The sequence below is a fragment of the Aristolochia californica genome, unplaced genomic scaffold (assembly GCF_029961685.1).
Source record: "Aristolochia californica isolate CCGP_79_NKW_82.1479 unplaced genomic scaffold, dmAriCali1.0.hap1 SCAF_4, whole genome shotgun sequence".
Taxonomy (NCBI): Eukaryota; Viridiplantae; Streptophyta; class Magnoliopsida; order Piperales; family Aristolochiaceae; genus Aristolochia; species Aristolochia californica.
The window spans coordinates 2,100,134-2,111,775 of record NW_027182103.1 but is presented as its reverse complement, the minus strand read 5'-3'; the positions used below and the strand labels follow the sequence as shown (position 1 = coordinate 2,111,775).

Below are 11,642 nucleotides of genomic sequence, written 5' to 3'. Positions count from 1 at the left end.
ATTGCAAAAAAAATGTTAAATACAGCCGTATATCACAACTAATTTTTTTAAATCAGGAGACTGCTCCCGTCCACCTAGGACAAGGCAACCGGGAGATGTGGAATTGTTTTTCCTTACTAATAAACTCAAATCTTTATACTCACTAATAGATGTGGGACTATTCGTTAACAGAAGGGAGTTAGGAGGAATTGGGGCACAACTTGCCTGCCGATCTTATCTCTCGATAGTCAAAACAAGAAAGTTTGTCAAATAGTCAATCAATTATCAAAATGAGAGTTTCTATCAAAACCGGAATCAATTACTAGATGATAAAATTGATTGCATGGGCCATGACCAAGATCAAATCAAATGAGAAGTACCACCTAAGCACTACCTAAGTGCCACCTAAGCACTACCTAAGTGCCACCTAAGACTACTTAAGCACCACCTATACACCATCTAAGTGTCAAATAAGCAAATGAGTTGGCACATGGATGACACATGGTGCTGCACGAAATCCACCCAGCAAGGGAGGTGACACACCTAGCAAACACATGACATTATTTCAAATGAGTAAGATGAAGTGTCACACTTTTATTAGATGTCTCTCTCCCCTTGCATGTATACTAGTCAAGGGGAGAGGGATAAGATAAGGTAGAGAAAAAGGTGAGGTAGTTGAACCATCCTCACTATCCTATCTCTTTGAAGAGCAAATTTCCTCATCAAGCATCAAGTGAAGACTAGCTATAAAATTGAAACCAGTCAACCAAACGAGGCTACAATTCACTTGTCGAGTCATTAAAAGTTCAAATCAAGTTCATGGAGACCGTATCAGATGACCAAATCAAAGAGAAGAAACCATGGCATTTCGTTTATGCAGGTTAGCCTGTGGACTACATTCGACTCGGTTCACAATTCCGGCGGCCGATAACCCACCGGCGAATTTTAGTCCCAGACCTTCAACCGGAAGCGATTTCACCTTATGGGTGCCGCACAGCGAGCTCTACCACACTAGCCCGTGAATTTGGAGTGGTTTGTGGCCTTTGAGGGCACCTTGACAAAAACTCCGGCCGCCACAGGGGAATCCATCTGATTAACAACCCTGGACTTGGGCCTTGAATTCAGACTTGGGGAGAGGATCATGTAGCTCCTCACTGTTCCATGTTGCCGTCCTTCTCTTCTCATTTCTCTGCTTTTTGATGGAGGGTATGAACTGACTGGTAATAGAAGGAGTGCTGGTCCCTGTGATAAATGCGTGCAAACTTGGGCACTAAGGCCCCTTTGAATTTTTCTGAGGTGTTGCAACACCGTGTGGAGCAAGAAATCACCCAGCAACCATATTTATCTCAAGCCAAGAACATTAAATTAATAGAAGAAGTTAGGTCTGGAAAGTCACCAGATTACTTACCTTGTTCAAAGTCCAGACTGCAGAAACCTATTTACTGAAACACAGAAAGTGGAAACCTCTAAAAGAGTTCCCAGAGGACTCTTAATTGTTCCTGAGATCTATTCAGTCCATATAAATACATTTCAATCTCATGAACAAATTAAAGCCCTCTGTTTTAAATTATCTTACTTTTTCAGCTTCAGTAAATATGTTCTCCACCAAAAACAACCTTATGAGACTCTCCCTAAAGACAAAAACAGAGCTCCATATGTGTAACAGGGGCGTTCTTATCCTTTGAAAACTTATCAACATAGGCCTGACTGTTCATATTAGCACCTCACATACATTTATGTACTGACGGGAAAAACAAAAAAAGGGTTACTGCCATCTTTTTCTACCATCTATCCACCCATATAAACAAAAGATTTTATACATTTCAAGAAGATCCACAAAAATGGAAATAAGACAATCAATTCACTTGACCTTAGGCTTATCCAGCTGTTTACAGAGCTTTGCTTGGAAAAAGTCTGACGATTGATCTGTTACTTCAAGTAAACAAACGTCTCCTTCTTGAATGTCACTAGCCACAGCAAAATATTTCCATCCAGAGCGAAATGATTTCTGGGAATTTCTTGTCTCATAATATAAGATTGGCCACAGATTCATGTTAGAATCACAAAGAATAATCACAGACTTCTCAAAATGATTTCTCCTCTTGGGCAATGACAACGGGAAATCTGATGGAAGGTCCTGCGATATGATCATAATGAACAGGTAAATAGCAGAAATTTCATATAAATGAGCAACAGTTATAGTACCTACTGAACATGCTTTTAATTTTTCACTAAATTCACAAATCACTAATGATATTTTTTTATTTTTTTTGAATAATAAATCACTAATGATATTTGCTACCAATTCCCAAAAGATTTGCTGTAAAATGAGTACGTTTTCTCCACTGATATCAGCTGAATGGATTTTTTTTGTTTTGGAAAGGTGAGAATGGAATAATAAATGCAAGCATGGCAAACAGTTTATGAACCAAAGCAACATCAGCTAACACTCAAGCAGTGGAAGCACAGTAAGTTAAGAGATCCAAACCCGTTGTTTAGGATTTGCACCCATTCATTTGCAAGCAGAAACATTCCCTACGACAAACAGATAGCATCCTGAACAAACAACTTTGCACTTTCCCCTACAACAAAAATAATAATAACTTTCCTATGTTTAAAAATTCACATTCCTCAGCAATCCAAATTTTGAGCCTCAGAATTTTGCATGTTCTCATAAAACAATAGATTTGATATGCTTAAAAATAATAGATGTATAACACAACTTACCAGCCAAGATAGAGTTTCTACAGAAATTAGACATTTGTATCTGACCGGGGATGGACCAATTTTACAAAGTTTTGATCCCTTTATCAAGGATTCTCCCTGAACTAACTTATGCTGATTTCCTGTAAATACAGATGTCATACGTCAGGCAACCACTGGGAAGAGGGTGGAAAAAAAATATATGTTGGACACTCTGAAACAAGAGAGTCTCTACTAGGAAATACATATACCAGATTGACAAAGCTTCTTTTTGGTTTCACAGCGCCCAGAAAAAGGTCTAATTTCATCACCCATTGTTATAGACCCATTCCCTGCTAAAACAGTATAATAATCAAACACGCAAGGAACTTATTGAAATTAAAAAAAAGGCAATATATTAAGTCCACTTGAAGAAGTATGGGAAGACGCTCAGGAAATCTGTTGCACCAACCTGAAGGATGCTTCCCAATATGCTGATCATTCACAAAATTAAACTTTAGTTCCACAGACACAGGTTTTCTCTTAATCTCTTTCATTCGACACTGTCTCTTCCTTGTCCTTGTCTCCAAATAAGAAGCACTTCTAGTTTCTGCACCTTGCATAGCCAATTTATCAATTACAGAAGGAACTGCGGGTGTGTTGCAAGTATTGGAACTTTCAGCAGTGTGTTCAATTCCAGTTCTTGATTTAGTGACATCTCCATTTTCAGGTGGATATTCACCAATATGCTGATTAGCCAAGTCCATGGTGTCCAACTCCAAGATAACTCCTACCAAGCTATCTTCAAAATTTGATGCTAGCTCTGCACATTTAGATTCTTTTTTTAAGACTTTAGTTTGAAACTTTCTCACCGCTGGCTCCAGCATACTTATGTCAGGTACATTCCCACTTTGCGTGGCTTGCACAGGGTCCTTATCAGTTACAAAGCATGAAAATTCAAGTATCTCACAAGTCTTTGAACTATCATAAGCAGAGCATTCACTTCCAGCACTTGATTTGATGGTAACTTCATTCCCTGAAGGGAGTTCTCTGAGAAACTGAACAGCCAAGGGCATGGCTTCAGCATATTCTGCCTCCAAGGGAAGTGCTCCCAAGCAACCATTGCAATGGACACCTAGCCGTGGATTGTTCAGTTCTCTGTCTATTTGATCAGTTTGATGCTTCCTTTCTCCTGCCTCCAACACACTCTGTTCAGGACCTTTCTCACTTATTATGGCTTGCACCGACTCTTTATGACTTATAAATGACAGAGGTTCAGCTGCCTTCCATGTCTTGGAATCTTCATTAGCCGATTGTTCGATTCCAGATCTTGAGTTAGTGACATCTCTGTTCCCCAAACAATGTTGGCCAAGATGCTCCCCAGCCAAGTGCATAGCTTCAGTATCATTTGATTCAGATCCAAACAGCACTCGTCCCAATCTAGCTTCAGACTGTATTCTCGCCGAGCTGCTTTTGTGATAGATCAGTTTTTCACTACTGCAGTCAAGAGAACTTTCTGCCGCTCGCAGAGATCTGTCCAAATTTTCATTATTACCACTCTCAGTTACAAACACAGGCAATTTAGAAGTGAAAATCCTGTTTTTTCCAGCATCCTCTTCATTAATCATATGATTAAAAATAATCTTACTTGGCGTCTCTAAGGCATCATATTTCTCTCTCAAGCTACTCTGACAAAAAAAACTATTTTCAGCCAATGTAGATCCTCTGTCCACAGTATTACCATCACACTTGCCCTCAACCATCTTAGTATTGGACAACTTTACACCAACTTGAATTCCGGCATGTTTGTCTGCATCCGATGAGTTACAAGTGACATGAAAGGGCTCTTCTAATGCATTGACGATCCACTCAGAGCTACCACCACTACTATGATGAAAAGTTTTTCCTGTCGAAGTATACGCCGGGGCCATATTTTTTGCAACAGAATTATTAAGAACAATTTCAATTTTGGGCAATTTACAAGAAGTGGAACTGCTTTTCACATCTTGAATATATCTAGATAAATCTTCACCACGAACATCATGTAGTTCATCCAAATCATCAGACGCCCTCTCAGACTGGCAAGGAGTACTACTTTTCCTTCTTAAATCTCTCGGTTCATTAGGTGAATGATCGTGAGAAATACCTAATGCCTCTTCCGGTTCATTAGAACTCTTTTTTGACACATAGTCGAGTCTTGAAGATGTTCCTGTTGAAGCAGGTTCTGTCTCCATGCCTTCAGAATCATAATCAAGTACAATAACATCACCTCTACAGAGATTCTCCTCTAGATGCAACTCTTCTGATGCAGGAGACTTGCTCTTGTTACAAGGTTTCTTTGTGGGGACTTTGTGAATAAAGCTGGAGACAACTTTTCTGGCCTGAGCGTGTCCTGAATCTTTGCATGATGAGGGAAGTTGAACTAAGGGTATTGTCCTTTTGGGACTGTTCCTCTTGACCTGCCTTTCTCTCTTGGTAACAGAAGATTTCAAATTTCTGCAAGAACGTTGATGATCAAAACCTCCACTGCCTTCTGGGGAATTAGAAAGTTCAGGGGGAGATTCTTTGGTATTTGATCTTGAAATTTTTTGTCTTTTATGCGGATTTTCACCATTTTCTTTTGAAACACCGAAACTTGTTACAGTATTTTTTGGATGCAATTGTTCAACATTCTCTCTGTTTCTAGCTTGTTTTCCTTTTTTAGAACTTCCAGTCTCTGTTTCCAGAAAATTTAACTTCTCACAAGCACTTCTACCAAAAATTTCAACCAAAAAGTGGGAGTCATTGTATTTGAATAACAGCAGGTCTCCAAATTCTAGGGAATGATCCAGTACAAATTTTCTCCACCCATACTCAAAAGCCAAGCAACCTTCCACATTACACAATTTGACATTCCATCTTTTTCCACTTATATCTTCAAGGTAACTGAATTGATCAACCAAATTTCTGGCACAAGAGGCAAATCGAGGAGGTAGGCACTGCAAACCATGTCTATGGTGTAAAAATAACTAGCCAAATAAATTCAACTAAATTTTTATGGAAGGAATAATTCTCATCATAAAGGAATAAAATAAAGAGAATGAGAAATAAAACAAATAATAATAATAACAATAATGATAATAATATTAATAATAAAGACATGTGGTGAAAGTTAGTCAATCTTCCAAACAGTGTAATCACAAATAATGCTAGAAGAAAACAAGCGATAAGCTGGGTATCTTCAAGTTAACAAAATCATTTTTTTCAAAACCGTCTTTTACTTCTGAGATCACTAGAAAATGATTTAAACTCAGATATACCCCTTCTAGACACAATTAACAATAAGAATGCAGACCAACACATTGACTCATATCTAAAATTGCTCAGTTAAAATTTTTTACCTTTAATATTTCAGGTTAAGTACAGCCAGAAATCCAGCCCACATTGGCCACCATTCAGCCACAGACACAGATTGTTTTGGTTACCAACAAAATCTAGTACAGTATTTATAATTTGATCAGGCATGGAGCAAAAATGAATTATGAGAAAGTTCTTTAATTGTCTTTCAGATGCAAAAACAATTTTTGTTGGAGTCTAGCTTTTTCACAGTCAGAACGGATTCAAAATGAATTAATATTTTTTCATTACCAATCCTCATATTGTTTCAACATCATACATGCCCTTTTCAACAGATTTTGAAGAAAAACAATATCGAACTTCCTGTCCAAGTGCTAGACATCACACATTAGTCAACCACATCTAGAAGTGATAGAAAAAATCGTTATCCAGATTTGAACTAAATAACCCAGAAATCCAAATCAACGCTCTGGCTTACTGAATTCAGTCCTCCTAGAATAATTTGTTTCCACGACACAAGTTTCAGACTCAAAGATATCCCACTCGCAACTCGAAGCTAGTCTTACTCTGGGATAAGATCAATACATTAACTTACTAAAGGATCATTATAGTAATGTAACAACTTAAAGCCACAATCTTGAAAATTTAAACAAGAAAAGAAGACGTTCAACATATAACGTATTCTGCTACCCTATAAGGGCACAATCAGCTAGGTTCCCTGTTTCTCTCTTCAAACATAAATCCATGCAAGAGAAAAAAACCCACAAAGAAGATATAGAGCAAGAAGAAGAAAATGACAAAATCAAAAGAAGAAAGTCAGAATAAACATATAACATCCAGATTCCAAAGAAAAAGCGACCCCTTTACCATAGGTCCCTTCAACGCGCTGTCAACCATGATCTTAAAGAAAGAAAGAGGAGCGACGAGCTGGGTCTTTTTCCCGCAAGAGAAAAACCCAAAAAGAAGATACAAAACAAAAAGAAGAAAATAACATTCAAAGAAGAGACACAGATACACATATAACAACCAGTGAACAACGAAAAAGCGACCTTTACCATAGGTCCCTTCAACGTGCTGTCAAGCATGATCTTGAAGAACGAACGAGGAGGGCCGAGCTGGGTCATTTTCCCATGAAGCACTGAGCACCTCTCAGCGCATTCCTCGCAAGCTTGGGCCTTGCAGCCCGTCTCTCTCTTAACTTTTTTCATCAACCTGAAGTTTTCCGCCAAGAAAAGAAGAAAGAGTTATAATGGCACAAAGTTGTGTATCTTTTCTTCTTCCTCCCTTTTCTTCTTCCTCCTTTCCTCACTCAGATACGAGTAAAAAAGCTACCCGCCTACTCCTCTAGGAGAGAGAAAATAACTATAATGGCACGAAGAAGACCACCAACCGTTTTCTGCTTTGCTTTTTCTTTCTCAAAGTCAAGGTTCAATCAAAATTCGAAAAAACAATATTGGTTCATTAAAAAATAATCGGACTAGTTCAGTTTTTACTTGAGTTTGGCTCAAACTCAAACATGAAGTAAGGCTGTTAAGTATAATAAATTAAACTCGAGATTTTTCAAACTCGGCTCATAAGCACGGAGTCCACTCGTTAGCATAATTTTTTTTACATAAATACCTTTTACTCTAATTGCTCTCGTCAATTCCCTCTTTAGTGGGTTGTTAATTGCTCTTATGTACCTCAAACCTCAAAGACATCCATCGTTCAACTCTTGAACATCTATCTAATGTTATTGTTTGCCAATAAAATAAACACTATCGACGGAAGTATTTGCTCTTTCTTTTAGAACAAATAAACTTGTTATTATACATTAATATGCTCCATTCCAAAGTCTTAGACTCCTTTGAGATACTTTGCAGTTCAATGGCACCAAGGTTATCACAATATTATCTTTATTTATTTTTGAAATTTTTTTATTTTTTGTTGTAAATATATGTTGGAGCTCGAGCTTGATTCGAATTTTAGGCTATCGGTTGAGCTTGAACTCAAAGTATTAAGATTTGAATATATGCAGGTTCAAGCTTTGGTCGGCTTGATGCCACCCCTAGCTACACGTAAACGTGAACAAAACTATATACTTGACCTGCCCGCTTGGGGCTGGTCAAAACTTTGTAATGAGTCGGACCCCGATCTGATTTCTCCATTACCTATAGTCAACGTGTATAAGGTATTCATTATGTGTTTTAATTATTTTCCATATGTTCAAACATCGTTTCAGGGATATTTTATTACCAATTTTAATTATATAACACCTGTTCCATTACCTAGATGTAACGTTTAAAAGGAATTTTATTACTTCTTTCAATATTATCTCACCTTTTCGGATACCACTAAGTGGTTGAAGGTATAAAATTTTAATCATCAAAATTAGAACCTAGATTGATGGTCTAGATCATCGATATTGAAAGCGACACATATATAACATGTTTGTCATAAGAAAACTCCATCTAAAAAAAAAAAATGACACGATTTTGAAATAGACGAGGGGAGGTGTCATGCCTTCATGGGAAGAAGAAAAAGTTTTATAAATAATTCTTTTCCCCTTCCAAGTAAGTATAAATAGTTGAAAAAATTTAGTAGAGCTCCACATTTCAAACTCTGCTAAAATTTTCATAAAACTTACAACAAGTAGAAATTTTGTCATAACTTTGTCAAAAATTCCTAGAAGTTGTCACAGAGCTTGCACCAAATAAACACTCTACTGTAACTTTATCGTCTCTCCCAATGCCTCAAACTTCTAGTTAACCTAAAACTCTACTAGATTTTTGCAACACAAGTATCAATACACAATCATCTTTGCCACTACTTTGTCACTATCCTTGGATCAGCCACACGTGATATATGATCAAACCTTTTTGTCAAGCAATAAGCAAAGACTAGTTGTAAAGTAAAAACTAGTTAACAATGGGGGTTTGAAATTCTCCCGACAGGTCATTCAAGTCTCCAATTAAGCTCATGTGTAAAAATTAAATCGAAAATAAAACCTCATATCATTTAAAATCTTGTAACTTTCTTTTATTGTTTTACTTATGATCCCTCCACTTTGTAGACCAAATCCTTTTATATGTAGATACAGGTATTTTATACCTTTCTCTCGTTCCATACCTTGTTTTGTCTAAAGCTAGTGAATTGTCTCCCATTTCTATTTTCATTTACTTAAGGTAAATAGGTATTGAATAGATAATAGTTAACACCTTATACAATTATTAAAAACTTAAAGATAAGCGCACTAAAGATATAAAGATTAAGTCTCAAACCGAATTGCTAAGATAAGTCTCAAATAGTAATGCTCTATTTGAAACTATTTAAAAAATATAAACCACCTGACATTTATTAATCTATTATAAGTTATAATATTAACAAAATGTCATCAACCGTACCCCCTACTACTCATATCTATTTTATTTATTAAACAACGTATACGTAAATGGGTAAGTTTACTTGAATCCTTATGTGGTAGGATTTCCATTCCTTATTTAATTATAAGCATATGGGTAAAATAAAAAAATTGGGCAGCCAAAGAAATTTGTCATAAATATGGCTCTATATTCCATAAAACAAAGATTAATTGATTCTTAAAATTTACAATTTCGAGCATTATTATCTAGATGGACTATTTTTAAATATTACTACATTTTTTAAGTGCAACATTCTCAATTTTAATGTAAACTAATTAAGTGAAAGCTATTTTGCATCCTTTTAAAACCCGCTAAATGATTATATTATTTAATTAATAATTTTTTAAAAATTACTAAAATATTTTAAAAATCAAAGTAAAATCAAAGTCGGATAAGGGAGGCTATCCTTCTTGTTTTGTCTTGTCCTTATCTTGACCAGGGGGATGTGGGGAGGGGACTTCTGATCTTTTTTTTTTTTTCCTCTTAGAAAGTAGCATTGTTACACGAAAAACGGAAGGGAGGAATGATAGCCTCTTCTATAAGGAGCGGAGGGTGCCCTCAATCTTTTCTACATGTTGGGGAGATCCAGTCGCCCACCATGCATACTATAGAGAATGGGAAGTGATATCTATGTTGGTCGCATAATTTTTATTCAATGAGATTTTGATGTTAACAAATACTTAAACTAATTGTGTGTCTTGGAAGATTTTTTTACACACATAAATTTTGAGTTAAAAGAATTTGTTGCTCTTATTATTCAAATAAATTTTACAACAAAACGTGTCTTATAAAAATAATAGTTGACCAAAAAGAATTGTTCAAAGAAATTCTAGTAGCAAGAAACCTTTAGAAGAGACTGTTCAAACAATTCTAAGTACAAAAGCCCCCCAACTGAAGAAGAAGTGTATAAACAGATTTCAATATTAGAAGTCCTCGTAGAAGAAAAAATGTTTGACAAAAAAATTGTCCAAAAAAATTTCAAAAATAGAAATCTTAGTAGAAAAAGAAATGTTTTGAACAAATTTAAAGTTATTGAAGTCTTTGTAAAAGAAGAAATGTTTGAATAAAGGAAAAAGTTTGAACAAATCTCATAACAAAAGCTCCAGAAGAATATGAAATGTTCAAACAATGCAGTCCAAAAAGTTACATAAAAGATTTTCCAAGCTTCGATCTAACTTTTGTAGATCTACACAAAAAAAGTTTGACCTTTCTTTTTTTAGTCTCAAGTTCTTTGTTGAAATAATTTTTATGATAACAAAGACTTCAGTTACTGATGAAATACATTAAGTATGTCATATACTTTAAAAAGCCCCAAAGGAAATTTCTGTTAACATATCGCTTAGTCACCATGGTCCATGGTGGGAAGCAAGCAATTCATACAAAAAAAATACACTGTTTGAGTTGCTTAATACCACCATCCAATTGAAGAATAGAGCTCAACACAACAAGCAAGATAAGAAAAAGAGGAGTCATCTATCCGAATAATGTTTGTTTGACCTGACTAGAGAGAGAAAAGATTGTTGAATACTATTCACCTAAACATATGAACGACTAGCCTTGAAAATAAAATGAAGAAAAAAATTCCATATGAAGCCATACTACCCCCGTTCAACTAAACATGATAGAGAAGGAATTATAAGTACCCATTCGGCTAGTCGACTGAATACCTAGAAGAAAAATAGAAGAAGCAATTTATGAAGGTCATCTAACCAAATTGAGACTATTTGTACTGTCAAGAGTGAGAAAAGTAATTGAAAGCATCATTCAGAAAAAATAGTTCTACCACCCAAGCCGAAAAAGCTGAATTATTTGGAAGAGAAGAAGAAATGTCTAATGAAAATTGTCCGACCGATTCACAACAGTTTGAATGGCCCATTTTAGTAAAGTTAGAGAACTAGTTTGAAGGAACTGATTCAACCAAAATAGGTCTCCAAATCTTTAATAATCTATCAGTATTATTAGCTCAAAATGGAAATTTTAAGTATTTTTTTTAAATAGATAAAATTTCACCCAAATTTGCAAAATGACAAAAGGTCCATTGCTATGCTCAATGGTTTGATTTTTAAATGTTGAAAACATGTTTATTTAAGTTAACTTTGCCTCAAACAATTTCTATCTTGACCCCTAAAGGTCTCCAAGACACCTCTAAAGTGCACATACACTTTTAAATCTATTTGGAGATCTAATTTAGGTTTTCGAAAAAGAGCAATTCCCCAAAATGCTAAATATTTATGTACTATTACT

At 35.7% G+C, this 11,642-nt stretch overlaps 1 protein-coding gene across 2 annotated transcripts; it reads right to left on the bottom strand.

The window, feature by feature from the left end:
- Positions 1-1,650: 1,650 nt before the first annotated feature.
- LOC137963625 (uncharacterized) lies at positions 1,651-7,181 on the bottom strand. Of its 2 annotated transcripts, none has more exons than XM_068810769.1 (5): positions 7,053-7,181; positions 3,134-5,639; positions 2,934-3,014; positions 2,707-2,825; positions 1,651-2,116 (listed from the first exon to the last, which is right to left on the bottom strand). In XM_068810769.1, the coding sequence occupies exons 1-5, from the start codon at positions 7,119-7,121 to the stop codon at positions 1,841-1,843; spliced, it is 3,051 nt and encodes a 1,016-aa protein (XP_068666870.1). In that variant the 5' UTR covers positions 7,122-7,181; the 3' UTR covers positions 1,651-1,840. The 2 variants fall into 2 exon arrangements, with proteins under 2 accessions (XP_068666870.1, XP_068666871.1); XM_068810770.1 differs by lacking the exon at positions 1,651-2,116 and adding an exon at positions 2,310-2,561.
- Between the last annotated feature and the right edge of the window lie 4,461 nt (positions 7,182-11,642).